The sequence below is a fragment of the Falco punctatus genome (genome assembly GCF_963210335.1).
Source record: "Falco punctatus genome assembly, chromosome: 2".
In the NCBI taxonomy this organism is placed as follows: Eukaryota; Metazoa; Chordata; class Aves; order Falconiformes; family Falconidae; genus Falco; species Falco punctatus.
This window is the reverse complement of record NC_137581.1, coordinates 117,383,320-117,401,932: the sequence shown is the minus strand read 5'-3', so window position 1 is coordinate 117,401,932 and position 18,613 is coordinate 117,383,320. Positions and strand designations below refer to the sequence as shown.

Genomic DNA, 18,613 nt, shown 5'->3' with positions numbered 1-18,613 from the left:
CTATTTTGCCCAATTAGGAGCGGGGGGCGGGTGTAAGTGCCGTGATAGAGGCGCCCTCAGGCCAGTCAGAGCACGGGAGGCAGACGGCGGCGTCTAGTGGACGGGGCCTTCGGCCAGTCGTCGACGGGAGGCGGTGGAAGGCGGTGTAACAGACGGGGTGAGTAGCCAATAGCAAGAGGGGGGCAAAGTAACGAGAAGACTTTTGCGCCAATCGAAGAACACTTTGGTGGGGCCGGGTGAAAGGGAGGAGCCAAAGGTCACCGGCGAGTTCCCTCGCTGCTGTCCGTTGATCGACACGCCGGCTGGCCCAATAGGAGCGCGGGGGGTGGGCGTGGCCGGACATGAGGTGGCGGGGCGGGGGCTGCCCCTTCCGGCGGGGCGGGGCGGGGTGGGGGGGTGCTCGGTACGCGCAGGGCGGCCGGAGCAGCATGGCGGAAGACGAGAGCGATCAGGAGTCGGAGCGGCTCAGTGAGGAGCTGGAGGCGCTGGTGACGCCGGGCCTCCCGGCCGGGCTGCCGGCCCTCCTCAACAGCCAGTATTACTGCCGCCGCTTCTGCCAGGTGAGTGCCGCCCCGCCCCCCCGGCCCGCTCCTCGCCCCTCCCCCCCGCGGGTGGGGGTGGGCCGCGGCGGGCTTGGGGGTCCCCCCGCTGTGGCTCGGGGGTCCCCCCGGTGCGGCGGGGAGGGGGCACGCCGCGGGGCCGAGGCCGCTACCCCTCAGCGCTCGTCGGGGCCGGGGTTCGGGCCGCTCCCCGGCGTCCTGGGGTCAGTGCCGGGGCAGGGCTCGGCGGGGTCACTGGGGGAGGGGACCCGCTCCCCGGCTCTGGGGCGGGGCGGAGGAACGGCGGCGATGGCTGCTAGGCGGCGGGGAGCTGCCGCCGGGTGCCGCCGGCCCGGCCTGGGGGGAGGGTGGAGGCCGGGACTGGCAGGGAGGCCTGTGTGGGGGAGGGGAGGGACGGCGCCTCCTGGAGCGGGGGTGGGGGCGGGCGAGGAGGAGTGGGGGGCGCTGCGGGCGGGCGGTCCCGCCGGTGCTGGGGGGCGCCGCCGCTCCGGGGCCGGCGGACCGGGACACGTGCGGTGCCGCCGGGGGCGGCGGTGCTGCGGGCAAAACAATTCCGGGTGGCTTTGCCTGGGCTGGGCAGCCGGGCGGGGGGGCGGGCGGGCCTCGGGGACAGCTCTCGTAGCGGTTGCTGAATTACACCAGGGTGGTGTGGTTTGTTGGGGATTTTTTATTTATTTTTTCCCCTTCGGAAAGCAGCGTTTCTTCATGCGGGCCCGGAATTCTCGTGCTCTTTGCAGCCCCTTTATCTGTGCCTTGCAGAGGAAAGAGCACCAACAGGTTGCTTCCCAAGTTGCGTTCATCAGCAGGTGTTGATGAACCATTAGTTATGCCGGGTGGATTTCAGCCACTCTACTTGCTGTTTTCCGAGGCAGTCTAGAGGTGTTTTGCATGGCATTACTTCATTTCATCGACTTCTTGGCTGCTTCCCTCGCCACGCCGATTGTTTTCTTCCATTTAAATAAACGTGTTTTCATGTTCTTATTTTGTTCATCCTGTTTTACTGTTCAATGAAATATTTCTTTGAAATATTATCTACTGTAATAAATGATACCAATCATCTCGGATGGCATACTGTCAGTAAGTCCATAGGTTGCTTTTTGAGTTTATCATTCCTTTTTATATTTTCTTCTGTTCAGCGATTTCTCTAAACTTAATATGTGTGAAAAAAATTGTGAAGCCAGTAAAATAAGTGAATGTTTGGGGAATTATAGTGTAAACTACAGTTGTAAGAAATCATAATCATATTTGATAAAATTGGCATGTCGCTAAGATGTTTGCTTCTCCTGAACACAGAGCTTCATCTTAGATTTTTGTAGCTACGTTTACTGTGTGTTGAATTCATTGTGTTAAAGAGGAACTGTGGGCACAGTGATAGCTTCATAGCTAGGAGTTAGTAAGGAACAGACGAGGATGAGATCAGGGAAGGAATTTTCCTATAAAATAGTTGTATAACAGTTATTACTAGTAGAGTAACTAAATCGTTTGACCTTGACTTCTCCTGCAGTTTCTTTTGTGTAGCAAGATTGCCAAGCCCTCTCCCCTACTTTGTTTTGCTTCGAGTTTATGAACTCTCCGCATGGGCAGCCAATGTTCAGAGTATATAAAGGGCTCTGTTTCTTTTCTTTTAAGTTTTCTTTTTAATAATGCATAGTTTAAATAATCCCGATGAAAGTGAGTTAATATATTAACACTTTGTCTCCAGGGATATTTTTTTTTAAAAAAAAATTGGCCTGGTGTGATCCACAGTCATGTGCTCACTCAAAATATAGTCTTCCATGTTTTGTTTAAACATGTTTTTTAGTAATGGATTCTTCTACTGATTTAATTATATAAATACAAGTTCTTAACTGGTGTAGTGTACTCGTATGAAAAGCTAGTAGCTGTGTGACAGTGGTGGCTTGACAACAAATGAAGTTGTGCATGCTCTACATTAGCGCATTTACCCTCACGAGACTGACAGCAGTGCAATTATACTGGTCTATATATACCTGTACATACAGACAGCTGACCGGCCCTCAGCCTATTAAATAAGTGATGAAGCATACTTAAATTTCTTCTTCAGAAAGTATCATGAAGCTTAGGTCACCTCTTTCTCATAACATGTGTTGTAAAAAAACCCCTCACCTAAATGACTTTATGAGAGTTTAGCTTCCCTTCCCGCCCTCCCCCCACCACACACACATTTTTTAGTGCAACTCTTCCCTTCAGCTCTAGTTTTTTCAGAGCCTATTGCTTTGTACATTTCTATCCACATCTTCTGAACATCGTGTTTGGCTGTTGTGCAGATCAAGCCTCTCCACCTCATTCCAGTCCACACTGGTAACACAATTTTGCTTGTCTTAATGGTTGTTTGGCATTTCTAAATGTCAGAGTTCACATCCTATGTTCCTGGTTTTGTGTCAAAAGTTGAACAGCAGTTGTAGAAATTGTTGCTTAGTGATAATACTGTGAGTCTGAACTACCCCAAAGAAACATTTTTATTTTCTGGATAACCGCCTATTGAAATAACATGGCTGTGCTTCAGTCATAGTGATGAAGCTTGGTGTCAGCTGATAAGAATATCGTTTAGATTGCTTATAGTTATGCTACTGTGTGAAGTGTACACACATCCACATCCCTGTAAGGGCTACAGGAAAAATGAAGCCAAGTGTAAAGCCTTTTTGGTCTGTAGATAGAAGCACAAAGACCACTTCACTGGTTGTAAAGAGTAAGAGAGTAGCTTAGACCTTGAGAAGCAGTGGCATACGCATGTCTTTCATCCTTGAAATGTGTTAGGTAAAATGTTGCTGTAAACAGCCAGATTCAATGCTCTTGAGGCCTGGAGTATTTCAGCTGAACCTCTCAGACAGTAGATTAAGTAACAGTTACAAAAGGTGGATTAGCAGAGTGTTTTCCTTAAATATATCTGTAATCACAATTTCATGTACAAGATGAGGTTGGAACGTGGAGTCTCTAAATCCGCCTGTAGTTTCTAGGATCTGTTTTTGTGTTGTAGGTGTGCATGCTTATACAGAGTCATTACAGCCCGAATCTTCTAAGGCAAAGTGGAATAAAACTTACTCTTTTCTTAGATTTCTTAGGTTTTCTTAGATTGGTATTTAAGATTGATGACATGAGGGAAACAAAAATCAAGATTTCTGTGGTTGGGAATGAAAAGAGACAGTTGGAAGATAAGTGCCCAGCTTATGTATCTCATCAGCTGTTTCTATGTTACTTACTAAAAACTGCTGATCTGGCATTTCTTCTTATTTGTGAAGTTTGCCACCTATTGAAACCACTCAGACATTGGGAAAAGTGTCTGCTGTTCTCAACTTTGGCAAGCAAAAGAGCAAGGCGTCTAACTACTTCGTAGGTTTAAACCCATTTGAAAGGTGGTACCTAGCAGAAACCCCTTCAAGCCTAAACATTTGGAAGAGCTGCATGAGTTTCAACTTGTTACATGCAGGATTTGGAATTCTGTCATGAGATTCCTCAGGGACCGGAGCCATTGAGTGATTCCTGTGTGAGTAAAATACAAATGATGGAGGGAGGAGAAATTAGCATAGATGGTAACTTTTTTTTTGGGGGGGGAGAACTTTTCTAAGTAGAAGGTTGACTTTCCAAATTTACTTGATTTGGAAACAGACCTTGACAGTGAGCTGGAGAATGTAAGTAGTTTATACTTTGTTGCACTTTGAAGTGGGTATACTTTTCTCAGCTAGCTTGAAATTGCATTTTCTCTTCAGAATCTTTTCTCATAACACTGAGTACTATCAAAATACTACAACTTACTCCCAGCACTTCTGTAGTTGTCCACATGGCTGCATAACTATACAAGATGTTATGTTTTTCAGTACTGACAGAAACAAACACTCTGATCTAAAGTGCCAAGGTAATACTGTGAGGGGTGACCACTACTCGATCTACTCTTACTGTGTCATCAGCTTATGGCCTCCCAGTATGATTTAACTTCTTGAAATAAAGATTACCTAGTGGGCTTACATTAATCGGTGGTATCTTGAGTCACTGCCGGAAAAATAATTCTTGGGTTTATGAACCCTAAAGCCAAGAAGTAAAATAGAGTAACACACTAGAAAAGATAGTGATTTCTGGATTTATTTTAGTGGAGTTAAAAAGAAAAATACATGGATGTATGACTCAATTGTTGTCTGCCTTGCTTTGTGGGGATGAAGGTAGAAAAATATGCCAGTCTCTGAATGTTTGTGCTTCTGATTTTGGGATTGTTACGTTTTTGCACTTTTTGTAATATGCTTAAATTTGAAAGTACTTGCTTTTGACTCTTTACTTTGAACTTCAGGTCAATAGTTAAGCTGCTTTTACATTTAAAAAAAACCACCAAAACCAAACAACCCAAACAAACTCAGAACACCAAAACGGAAAGCCCCACAAACAAACCTTTTGGTTATGCCAGACTTTTCTTTTATTACATTTTGGACCTTTGGGCTCTATATTTGATTTTCTTATACTGTTTTAAAGTTTAGCTCATATGACTACTAGCAGTGGAAAGTGATCTCTTAAATTTCTTTGAAGCTTATTTATCTTATTTCCTTCATTTTCTCTCTACCTTCAGAATCTGTAATTTTTAACCACCTGTTTTCTCTTGTAGCATTTGTGGTGTTCTAAGGGTTTTGTTTTGTGGTTTGGTTTTTTTTTTTGTATCTTCCTGAATAAAGATGTTTATACCTGTTAGTTGCTCAAATTTTGGGAGCCTGGTTGGAAGTCACTCTTGACTTCCTTGGCTGACATTGTTTTTAAATGTGTGAAGACTTGCAAAGGGCCAGCTATGCTTTACAGTAACTAAATTTACCTGTGTATCAAAGAATGCCATAACTACCTGAAAAGGTTTAAATTTAAAATATTACCTGTCAATGTGTCCTCTATTTGCTGGGACTTTTTTCCATGCATGGCTGGTGAAAACAAGCATATTCAATTTGCTAGATAGCAGTTTAGTATTGTGCTGTTTCAGATTCAAATGAAGTTCAGGTTTGAAAGGAAATCCTTAGAAATTAGCTGTGGCAAGCACCAGGTCCTTTTTACTCCCAAACTGAAAACAAAAGTTGTGAGGGTTAGGTTCTGTGGAGGATTACCTATCTGCAAAGAAAGGGTGGCCTGGATTAGGTAGGTGGTGGTACTCTTTCCTTTGACACTTGATGGGAAGCCTGATAAGCCACTATCATGCAAGAGGAGGTTGTATTTGTGGAGCGCTTGGCTGGTTTTGGTCAGCCTCTTGGAGAATTCACTATAGTAGTGGATTTGCAGCCTCATTATCGGCAGATAGGTGGTTTGAAGGAGACAGTCTTCAGTGTTCTTGTTTTGTCATTAACATTATGAAGTCTTTTCTTATTCACATACTCGTTTCTCTCTTCATACCAGCTTCTCAGGTTTTGTGCCTGCTGTTCTTTAGCTTTGCCCTGAGAAATTATGTCCGTCTTTTAAAAAAGTGGGAATAAGGCGTTACTATAAAAGTTACACAATGTACAAATGCATTTTGGAACTTTCTGTTTCACGCTTTCAAGCTTCTTAGGGTTGCTACTTCTTTTTTATGCCTTGTCTCAAAGTATGGCTTTTTTTATGAAAATAAGCTTTCCCTTTTGCTTGGAAAAATACATCAAGATTGTAACGTACAAAGGAGTTGCAGGTTGAATGATGCTTCTGTAGCAAAGTTTGATAGCCTTGCTACACGGGGTTTTTCAAGTTAGAGAAAACACACTTATTGCAATAGGTAATACAAAAATAAAGTTGTGTCCTTTTGGGTAGTAGTTGTTCAGATGAGGGAAGGAATTGTAATTTTTATATGAAAAGCATTTAAAGTTTTTTTACTAATATTTCTGATGTTGTGGACATAGGTATTAATGTGTGAATTCACAAGGTTGTCAGTTCTCTTCCATATATGATTTAAACAATTCTTTAAATTAGTTGACAGAGAGGCGCTAATCAAAAGATGAGGAGGAATATTACTGCTTTTCAATGTAATTTTATATCTTTCAGTCATAAAATCTTACACAGGGACATTCATTACAGTGCTGCAAGTAGCCCAAATTTGTAGAATTGTAGAATTAATATATACTTTTCACTTTTGTACAAGTGACAGACTGTAAATATGTATGGAAACTGGCTGTCTGGGTAGCTAAATGTAATGGAACCTCGGCTTAGATATTATTTCTGCCTGGAGCAGGCTGATGAAATGGATGAGATTTTGGCGGTTGGGGGGGGGGGGGGGGGGGGGGGGAGCTTTTAGCTTTAAGGGGTAGAGCTTTGGCAGAAACTTGTCTTGTAGGATGTGTCATGCTGTTGCTGGGTGATGTTTTTCTCTTTTGCCAGAAGTGTGATTATGTTTGGTTACTCCTTATGTAATACTCACATGTGAATTGCAGTAAAGCCTTTGCTTACTTTTTAAATTTTTTTTAATTACACTATATAAAAACATTTAAAACATTACTTAATAGATACAAGTTTAATGTTATTTTGTAGGACTTCTCTCTGTTTGGGTAATGCAATCCTTTCTTGTGAAAGAACACAGCTTGTTTATATGCGGAAACAGATGAAAATGCTCATCATTCACTAAATAGGTTAAAAAGACAATAAAAAAAGGAGTGATTATTTCTTTGATGTTTCCAAGTACAGTAAAATTAGTGGTACTCAAGTTCGATTCTAGAACTGAACTTTGGTATCCAAGCAGTTCTCTCTGGTACTTCTGCTAAACAGACAACCATGTTAGGTGTTGCTTTTAATTATGGTTTCTAATTTTCAGGAGACTTTTTTTTTTTTTTTTTTTTTTTTTTTTGAGCTTGGCGTTTAAAATCCTTTTTGGTTCGTTCTGTTCTGTGACAATTGCTGTACTTGCCAAACTAGCTTTCTGTTTCTGAAAACTATAAACAGAAGTACTCACAGAATGGTTGTGGTTTTAATCGTGTGGTGATTTCCTTTACTGTTACATCTCACGAAATGTTATGGGAGTAACTTCATTTAAAATCTTAATTGTGGCAAAACTTTTAAATTGGTGGGGCTTGTTTCTTTTTGCTTTCTTTTTTTGTTGTGGGGAGGGACAGGAAAATCTGTAGCAACTTCAGGCCTAGCACTGCATAAAACATGTGTTTGTGTCCTGCATATTTGCAATGCTGTTTTTCTTAAGTGTTTGGAATATTGTCAAATCACTTTAGATACTTTTATTTAATCCCTTAAAATATATGTGTGGATTTCAGTCTGCACTGAATGAGGAAGGGGAGACAAAAGGCCCCACAGTCTTTTTCTTCATGGATGGTAGTAATTTAAAAGGTAAAGACAGATGGGGGAATGGTGGGTGGTGTGTCTTTGTATGAAAATTACACCCTAACAGAATTATTGACAAGAGGTTTTGCAGAAAGTCAAGTAAAAATGTCGCCTCCCTTCTGGTTTTCTGTCAAAGTGGCCTGTCCCTTGTCCAATACAAGTGCAATGTTATGTGCTTCTTGCTTGGCTGACTTAATTATATTGAAATGTGTGTGTTTGTTAAAAATGTGCTAATAAACATTAAGTTTACATGAAGCATTTAGGTTTTTTGTTTGGTTTGGGGATTCTTTTTAGTATAAACCTTTACCTATGTTCTGGTTTACAATCCTGTTTCAAAGCCTGGCATATTAAGTATTTTGGACAAAAAGTGTTAGTTTCTATTGTAGGAAAAGCTATTCAATGAGATCACTTAAAAACAGCAAGTGAAATATACATAGAATTGTAAAACAAACATATGTTACTCTGCAACACACCCCACCCCACTCACCCATATGAAATGTGTGTGGAGTGTGGTTTGGGATTTATTTTGTACTTAGTTGTGCTCCCCCGCTCCCCATCTTTTACTGTTAATTGTTGCAGATCTGCTGAGGGTTGACCAGTTTTAGCGGGTTTTGGTTTGGGGTTGTTTCCCCCCCCACCTCTTTCACCCTGGGACTGATGAATGTGTGGTTTCGGGTATCCATACTCGGGGAGGGATGGGGGGTGGAAAGTATGCTGTTCATATTCTTTGTGACCATATTGGGGTGGGGAGGTTTGCTCGTTGCATTACAGTTTGGTTGCCGTGAATCTTTGGTGAATGCGTTGGAGTTGCAAACAACTGCCTAACTGAGACAGTGTGGCTGGTGTGGGGTCTTGCTTTCTGTGCATCTCTGGTGCTTCTGTGGCAGGCCAGTTCAAAGAGCTGATGCAGACAGTGACTGATGTTTTTTGGGGGAGAGGAGGCTATTCTCTGCCAGTTAGTTCCTAAACTAGCTTTCTTTGGGTTCAGATGAGCGCAGTAGGTGCGCCAAGGGTAACTAGTAGGACTCTATAGGCCTTTGTGAAGTGTGGGCAGTAGGACTGCACCTTTCAGAGGCTGCAGTGCCTATTAATGTCAGCATGAGCCCTTGTTGTGTTGCTTTTGAATGCTATTTGCAGAAGTGGCACACTGACATTGGGTCCAGAATCTTATCAGAAGTTCATATATGTCTAACCAAAGAGGGAGACAAGCAAATACCGTAACTTTCCCCTCTGACTGTTTTCAGTTCAGCTAATTTACTGTAGTAAGTAACTTCTGGTGGATGTCTTTTTCAGCTCCTGCAGTCTATTTCAACTCATGTAGCCATTCGGCATCCAGAGCATCCCTTTAGTAAGGAGCTCCACAGCTTAAATGCACCCTGTGTGAAGAACTACCTCCTACAACTTATTTTGATCCTGCTTGCCAACTCTGTTTGGTGTCCCCCCTGCACTTGTCATTTCTTTCAGTGCAACTAACTAGGACGCTTCAGGTTGTATCCTCTACTTTGCATTTCTTGCCTTGCTTGCCCTTCTTCAAAGCTTCCCCCCCCCCCCCCCCCCCCCCCCCCCCCCAGGCCTTCTGTATTGTCTTTTGAGAGAGGAATTTGTAGGCAGCACACCAGGCATGCAGTTTTATAGATGTGGGGATGTGCTCTGTGTTTGGGCAGTTAATGCTCTGCTTTGTTTTGTCTTATTACTCGCCCAATACTTGATTTGCTTTCTTGGCCATTGAAATGAGCTTTAAGGTGATTTTTCATTAAAACATCTGCCATAATAACAGTCTTTCTCTTGTGTGGCAATTGTCAGTTTGAAGGCCATCATGTTAATATCACGTTTAGATTGTTTTGTTCCCCAAGTACCACTGCACTTGGCTCTGCTGAATTTCGTTGTGCACCGTCACAAGCTCTTTGCAATTAACACTTTACGCTAGCAAAAAAAACCCCACCAGTATCATCACAATATGTTGTCTCGTTGCTTGAAATAGTTTATGAACGTATCTGCGTTGTGCCTTTCAGGTCAAAGTGTCGTGAAACACCGTGGTGGGAACTGATATTTTATTTCTACCTTTGTTTGATCATTTGGAGGCTAAAAGCACTTAAGGACGTTTGTTCTCTCTGTCTACTTTGGTTCTGATAAGGCTTTTGTGTTTTCCTATACAAGGGACCTTGTATTTCGGAGAACTTGCAATAGATGTGTGTGGCAGTACTATTTTATAAAGTGTTTATTCTTCCTTTTAGGAGGAAGAGTATTTTACCTACAAGTCTGCTAATTTTCTTCCAGTTGACCTAGATACTTGCTGTGTTAAGCTAACAGATTTTTCAAACAGGAGTTACTAGAATAAATTTGGTGGACAGTCAAAATTACTTACAAAATATAAATCAGTCTTTGCTCTTGTTAGTGAGGAGAAAGTTACTGGTCCCGTTTTCAGTAACTGTTTTGCTTTGGAGCAGCTACAATCAAAATGTCAGAAATGGGACAGTGGCCTGTTCATGTTGCAGAGCCTTAAACAAAGTTAGGCATGCAGCTTGGGAACTAAAAATGTAGGCCACTTAAGCTGATTTATAAACCCTTTATTTATTCACGGGGAGTGAGACAGTTCTAAATGGGATTCACAGACTTTTGAGTTAAAAAGAAATCCTGAGGAAGGACATATGTCTGATTTTTGGTTTAGTCTGTGCTGTGTGGGCCAGCCTGGCTCTTGAGATAGGTGGCCGGGTGTAACTAGAACTGGTGCTTCACAGCTTTCTTGAAGCCAGTTACTTGCTTCTTCCATGTGCTGTGGAGTGTTTTACAACATGGCTGGTGGCATGGTGTTTCCCCACGTGCTTCTCACCTTCTCAGATGTAGATCTCAGTTAGGTTTGCTCAGCTGGAGAAGAATGCCCTGGGCCCTGAAGTGTAACTGGTCCACTCTTCTGCTTATATTGAAGCTGTGCCATTATGATGAAGAAAATAAGGCAAGAGTAGGTGAGTAAAGGGGACACAATGAGATAAGCTATGTGCCAGAGCAAGGAAAAAATACAGTTTTCAGTCTCTGCTTGGAGTACTGCATGAGTCACATCTTAGCTGTTGATTAAAGGAGGAGATGACCCAAAGCCCTTGGCCTTTTGCTTGCTGGGGGACTGCGGCGTAGCTAGTCTGTCAGAATTGGTGGGTGCCTTTACAAACATCTGTTTTATGGCTGTGCTGCGTGCTGAACTCAGTGCTCCATGTTTTATTCGTGGAGTGCTCCAAACACACTGGGCCCTTCCGAGGACTTCAGTCTAAGGAGACCTGTGTAGAAATATCAGATGATGCTGGCTTATGAGCCTCCCAATGTGGTCATAGGCAGTGCCAGAAATTTCCATTTTTTAATACAAACAAGATTTGACTAGATGACTAGGCAAGGATTTTTCTCCATTAAAACTTATTTTTCACCTTCGTGTTTCTCCATATATAGAGATGCAGTCCCATAACTGTAGATCAGGGCATAATTGCCTTAGTTCCATCATAATGGATAAAAAGGGCCGAATTTACTTGTTTGATCAGGTAAGAAAGGGTGACTGGTATGTTTGTGCCTTTCTCTGCTGACATAAAGGCTAGAAGAATGCAGGCTGGTCATTCCCCTCTTTGAAAGTTTTAGGATGTAAAGTCTGGATATTGTTGTAGACTCTATAATTTGTGTCCTTCTGCAAAATTAAAAACTTGTGTTTAAGTGCAGTGTGTAGTATCTAATGTGAAACTATGTAAGAAAAAAAAGTATTTCCTGCCTTACCCTCTGAAAAGAAGAGTTGAAGGTCCTTTGTGGTATATCTTTTATAATGCAGGTCATAAAGCTTCTGTTTATTTTTTCAGTTTGATAATGCAAACTGGTCAGGTTTTTTTGGTTACAAACCCTACTTCTGAGGGAGAAGGAGGGGAGATAAGGCAGGTACAGTATTAACTACTTATTATTTCTGACTAAAGAGAATGTTTTCTGTTGTAATATATATTTCAATGTTTTTGTCATTAGGTTGTTGAAGACTATGCTGGAAGATGGCAGGTTCCTTTGCCTCAGCTTCAGGTGCTTCAGACAGCACTCTGTTGTTTCACGTCTGCCTGTGTATCATTCCCAGCTGAATGTGAGCACGTACAATACGTTTTGAGTAGCCTAGCTTTGTAAGTACATCTTAATTTTTTTTATTATGAGATAGACCGTGTCGCTTTTATAATGGTGATAGGGTCTCAGAGATTCTCAGAGTTTTTAAGAGTGGTTTTATCAGGTGATGTAGATATGCGGAACCAAGAATCGCTGACTGAGGATACAAACCCTAGAATGTAGTTTACTCTTTTTATGTCCTTGTTAAATATTCGAGTTGGGTATTACAGTGTTGTCATACAGGTTTTCTGGCAGAATTAATAATCTAAAGAAATAAGTGATCACTATACAGACTTCTTGGAAAATCTTACTGTAGAGCATTCGAAGACCAACCTTTGACAGCACATAATTGTAAATAACTTGTCTAAAGGTTTTACTGTTCTATTGCTGGTGATGTAATATGCTAAGTATTAAGATAAATTTCTTCTAGTGTTTAAGAAATAAGTCTGGTTTAAAATGGCTTTTTATGTTTGAGTCATCAAAATGCTTGTGGGAATGACCTGTTACACAGTTAACCGACCAAACGTCATATTCAACTTAAAGAACTGCAGAATGTTGGGTCATAAATCTCGCTATAATACCAATTTTCTTGATGCATTGGTCGTTTTCCCATGTGAAGGCTGAAAGTGTCAGGGTAATGATCAGTATGTAAAAGTCCTATTTTTTTTTCTCGTTCTAAAAACCTACTTTTCATACTTCAAAACCTCGATGTCGAATGGAAGCAAAAGAAAAATAATCTTTTCGGTGAATTAGATATATTAACAGAGATGCAGTGTACCTTATCTTCTCTCAGTAGGTGGGGACAAAACCCTTAAAATCTAGCTTTATTGAGGGTTTGGTTTGAGTAAGTTGGATTTACTTGTCCAGCTGTTTAAACTGCTTTCTTGTTGTGTGGTGCTTTCCGATACAGCTCAGGATCTCAGTCCAGAATTTTGTGTGGAAACGTCTCGCTTCTGCCCCATCTAGTCATCAGCAGTGAATGCTGTCCTGGTCTTCCTCTTTCAGTTGACTTGGTCAGGAGGGTTGGGTTGCTTATCCTTTCAGCTGTTCTTGAGCTATTAGTCCTAATTACATAGGGGGCAAGGCCTTATTCTGTACACTTGCAGAGTGTATGCTATCTTGAAGTGTTGGTGAGATTTCACCAAAGAGATGTAACTCTGTGTGTGTGTTTGAAACATGTTTGAGACATGGGACTCTCTACAGACTCACTAGAACACAGTTTTTAAAACTGTAATGCTCATGTATTGGAGAATGACTAGCAGTTGCATCAAGACATGGTGACCCAACTCATAAACTTCAAACCACATTTTTATATACTTTTAAATATCAAAGCTTGGGTGCAATAAAGGTAGAAATTCACGTTTGTTGTTTGTAGCATAGTTACTTCCTGATAGTCTAGAAGTGAATTGGTCACTGGTTTCCTGTCACCCTTGTCTGTCTTGGGGTTTGGAGCTGGATTTACTTGCTTCTTCCATTCTAGAATGCCAGCTTACTTTTTTCTTCTGACTCTGCTCAACTGGCATAATTTTGCATGTGATACCATAAAGGGGGCCTGGGGCTTTGTAGTTGCAGTTACCTGGGAAACATTGCTCGAATCTCTTTTGAAAATTCAGTGTACATACTAGTTCTTGGAGAGCAAAAATCTGCCTGTATTGTCATACTTGAGTGAGATTTCCTTGGTAACCGGACAATAAACTACCGGCTGTGCTGTTCAGCACAAATGAAGCAGCATCTGTATTGCCTTTAATATCGGGGGGGTTAATAATCGTGCCAGCATTCTGGTGTTCTTAGGCAATCTTCTGATGCCAGTAATATCAAGGTAGTGATGTGATAAATTTGGAAGCACCGTTATTATAAACAAATTGCAATGCTCTTTTAAGGTAACTGGGCCAAGCTGGAATTTAACTGAATGGAGACCAGTGATGAGGAAATAGAAATATTTGGATAGCTTCCTTTATTAGTCTGATAAGAGTGTGGAGCAGGTGCATTGATAGGGAAGAAAACTGTAGTTTACACTGGTTCACAATTACTTTCCAGATTTATTTTTTTTCAAGATCCTATTCTCTTAAAATCAGTCAAAACAAATAGCAAATGATGCATGCATCCATTTTTATAACTATTTTTGTCTTATTTAAGTTCCGGTTTGGCTGCTTTCTAGATCACGACATGACTCATGTCTGACCTTTCCCGAGAGTCAAGTATGCTGCAAAATTTTGTTGCACCAACATGAAATGAGATAATGGTTTTCAGAACAAAGTGCTTATTTGGGTACTAGTTATTTTTTCATTCCATATCTGAGTTGAGATTGAAGGACCTAATCTGGAGAAAAATTCTGTCATTGAACATAATGATTGTGTATCTTAAATTTTCTGGGTCTCTTTGGCATAGCTTGTCACTGGCTGGGGAAAAAAACTACTGCAGCATAATCTAAGGACAACATAATTTTATGATACTTTTGCATTATTCCCATACATAACTTCATTTTGTTTGTGTGAATATTAAGATCTTTTAATGCACAGTATTTCTGAAAATGTTGAGAGGAAAAATTACCTTAAGTCTGCTCTTTTAACTTCTTTTGAATCAGCTTTATTAAAAATGAAACATTTTGTAGGAATACTTCAGGCATTAGCTTCAAATATATTGAAGTTTGACTTTAAATTTGGGAATAACTGCAGTAAATGTAATTGTTCTGCAAAAGAGTTCCTTGTTCATCTGTTCATGAAAATCTTTGTGGTTTGTTTTTTTTTTTTTTAAGAACAGTCACAATAAAGACTAAGTGGTATAGTCAGGAAAGAAATTGCCATTAGTGAGATCTTGATTTAAAATCCTGTAGGTTGGAAGGGTGCCGGAACCTCTTTCAGGGGTCATCTTCTGCCTTCTCTCTCTTTGCCACCTTATTCTCCCTGTTCATTGGGAAAAAAATGTCTGGAATAATGTTAAAGAAAATTAATTCTCTTTTCTTCTGTTACGAGACCAAAGCCTTTGCTGTTCAGTCCTGCTTCTAAAATGCCCTAGATAGAGTTTTTCTTTAGTACTGTCTTTCCCTCTGAGAGCTGCTCAGTTATTGCCTGCTGTTTACCACTTACTTAACCAGCAGTTGCAGGTTATGTTAGTGCAGTACTTGGCGGTTACCTTTTCAAAAAAGAAATTAAATTTTTCTGAATCTTAAGGCAGAGCAATAGCAGATGCACTGGATCTGTTTGCAAATCCATGGGATCCAACTATGTAGTTTTTTGATTAAATTGCCTGAATGACAAGTATTATCTGGAAGTATGCTTCCGTCAATGAAGCCTTAAATAGACCCATCCTTTCTGATTCTGCTACCATGATTGTTTGTCTCAGTCACTTTATTAAAAATAAATAAAATGCTGGACAAGTATTTTAAGAGGATGGAAAACACGGAGGCCACAGGTCAGTTTGAATCTAGATTGCTGAAAGGATCAGTCCTGCCTTCTCCCTTATCTGCCACCTTTTTTGAGGTAACACTTGTGAATTTGTGTTGCTGCGTATAGATCTGATTTGCTTAAAAACTTGGTGGTGATGAAATTGAAATTTTATCAGTTTTTTTGCATGTCACACAGAAGGTGGATGTAGTGCCGTTTGTGTATTTGTGCAGAAGCTCTCCCTTTGAAAATAATCTTCAAAAGCTTTTTTTTAAAGTATTAACAGCAGAAGGCTTCTATTTGGAAATACGAAATTAATAACACCTTTAAACCTGCATCTTTGTAGAGGGACTTAAGTGGGCGTTACAGCAAAACAGGCAGAAATGGAATAAAATGTATTAGTAGAAAATGCTTATACATAAAAATATTAATCTTTGGGAATCTGCATTCATGTGAAGTTACTATTCCTTGAATGTAACACTGTGCATACCATAGTAATTTTACAGTTGTCCTCTTTCTTCCTCAAAATTGCTGCATATCTGACAAATGCTTTGGCTTTTGAGGAAGGTTCACTTTGTAGTTGTGAATGTGGAACAGCACTATGGAGGATATAAGAAATCTTGAGGGAGATGATCAGGCAGGTACTGTGAGTCTGAATGTCCCAAACTTATGAAGAAGGTACAGCAGAAGGGATTTGAAATTGTGCTTAAGTATCAACTGTTTTATTGCTGATTTGGTCTTGTTGGCTGTATTTGTGTTTGCAACTTGATGCCAGATGAAAGAAGCATGATGTGTGTCTGTGTGATGCGCGGGGAAATCTAACTGCCAAAATCCAGCACAAAATACCAGACTAACAAAATTTTTGTAATAGAGGTGCATTTAGATAGCATGGATGTTAACCAAACTTTTTAGAGTGATTGGCATGGGTCTAGAACTTAGGAAAGTCCTAATTTTGGTTTTAGCACTGTGAAAACTAATAGACTTACGGTAGTTTCATTTTTTGAATGAACATTTTTAGTTTGACTTGTCACTACTTCTGTTTTTTAGGAGTTTTTTTGAATTGCTGCTGTTCTTTGGAAAGGATGAGTTCTATGAAGATCCTTTGAAAGATATTTTAGGTTCAATCCAGGTAGTGTTGCCTGCTTTCATATAAACTTTAATATATTTTTTAGTATATGTAATGACAGTTTTTGTGGATGTGTAGCCTGGGGAAAACATGCCATTATAGTGGAAGAAGTTAACTGCTTTACTTACATTTATACCCTCCTCCACCCCCAAAAAAAGGTGGTGGGGGAGGATATTTGAAGGGGAAGCCATCCATTCTTAGATTTATCATCACTATTGCTATTTGAATCTACTTTTACTAAGTAAACTGAACTTCCCTTTGTTTGTAATACCAGTCTTGTTAAAGACTTGGTTTGTGCATTTCCCATATAGAAGAGGGAAGCTCTGCTTGTTTGTATCTACTTAGAGCTTAATGTCATCCAGTGTTGTGTAGCCGTTCGTGACAAGAAACCTCAAGTTTCCCTCTGCGAAGTTAAACAGTAAATGTAAAATTTAAGCTCTATCTCAGTGAGCTCCTCACATCAGCATAAACCTGCATTGTTTAAAACTCATACTCTTGGCAAGACAATTTGTATGGCTATATACAGCTGTATAAGATAAATGATGCTGGATTTAAAAACTTGCCTTTTTTTGCCTGATAAGTTTTTTTGGTTTATTTTGGTGGTTTGTTTTTTGTGTGGCTTTTTTTCCCCTGAACTGAGATTGAAACTTGGCGTTCACTGCATGGGAACACAAACGCTTGTGCCACCATAAGAGGAAGCTGTTACAGGGAAAGAAAGGATGAAAACCAGAGTTGTTTCTTCTGTTAATATTGATCATGGAACTGCAGTTTGAGAAATAGCAATCCCTTTGCCATTTTTATGTTGATACCCATCTGTTACTGCTGCTACAAATTAAATGTCAACACTGCTTACCTTAATTATGAAACCAGCAGCCATTAGGTGCTTGATTAGAATTGGTAGAAGAATGGGGTCAAGGAGTGGCTTAGCAGCCTCAGGAATGGGTAGGGTCTCTTGCATAAGAGTCTTTGAACATTTTGGCAGTCCTACAGTAAGTGTTTTTCAAAAACACTCTGAACAATACAGACTGTAGGAAAAAGTGTGATTTTGTATTGCAGCTCTCAATCGCTTTGACTTTTAAACAATGAATATGTTAAAATATATCTTTACCCAGTTTTCTGGATGGATTTCTGAATCAGCTGTGTAATCAAACTGGTAGCGAAAACCATTCTTTCAGTTACTTAACCATTCTTTACCATCAAACATACTCATCTGAATATAAAAGAAAAAAATTGAACCTAAAAGAACTTAGAGCAAAAAAGCGTATGTTAAGAAGTTAATTGTATATGCATAGACCATTCTTCAGCTGCATTTTTTTAATTTCAAAATTAGATACCTTTTCCTCGTGATTAAAATTCTACTGTTGATTAACATTAACGTCTACACTGTTACCAGGAAACAACAAGGCATGGGGCAGGGGTGAGCTTGGCATATGTGAAAGTTATGGGTGGCTAAAGCATTCCAGATTATTTTGAACAAGTGTAATTTATGTAGAGATTCGGAGAAAAATGGTTGCTTGAGGACTGGTGACTCACATGGCTTAATTCAGCTTTTCCCTTATGGAATTCAGACACCATCACTGAAATCCAGCATCAACATGTCTAAATCTGTGCAGACTGGTGCAAGGCGAAGATTTCTCCCAAAGCGTATCCCCAGTAGTATCTATAATTTAAGGAAAGATGGTTTTGCATCGTTATGCAAATGACAGGCTCTTGCTGCATGCCTTTGGAAGACGTGAGCATCCTGGCTTCCACAGTTCTGTATTACTGTTTTTAGAGAATATTAGGTGTTGCTTTAGGGCTCTGTGTAGGCCTGGGCAATAGAAGACTGTAGCTTGAATTGTTGTCTGAGGTGGTACTTAAATGTGCATGGGTTTTCTTGGTTCATATCTTTCAGGTGGCCCAACTTTATTTTTAGACAACATTGTTTTCTTCTTCCTAATTGTTTTTCTTTTTATGTGTAGGAATGTCAGAATCTTCTAAATAGATACAGGAATTTGAACCTGGAACTAGTGACTCGAATCATCCGAGATGGTGGACCATGGGAGGATCCAGTATTACAAGCAATTCTTAAAGCAAAACCTGTGTCACAGGAATTAGGTACTTATATTTACCACGTTATTTTTTTTAGTGTACTGAAAAATGTTTTTAATGCTTTTTTGATA

General features: G+C 40.5%; 1 protein-coding gene across 1 annotated transcript in view; it reads left to right on the top strand.

The window, feature by feature from the left end:
• The first annotated feature begins 221 nt into the window (after window positions 1–221).
• The window catches only part of ZNF654 (zinc finger protein 654), a 36,571-nt gene continuing 18,179 nt past the window's right edge, over window positions 222–18,613 (top strand). Inside the window, exons 1-4 of the mRNA XM_080377026.1 lie at window positions 222–560; window positions 11,817–11,962; window positions 16,373–16,454; window positions 18,413–18,548. Coding sequence (XP_080233152.1) covers window positions 342–560; window positions 11,817–11,962; window positions 16,373–16,454; window positions 18,413–18,548 — 583 coding nt within the window. The 5' untranslated portion in view covers window positions 222–341. The remainder of the gene's footprint in view (window positions 561–11,816; window positions 11,963–16,372; window positions 16,455–18,412; window positions 18,549–18,613) is intronic.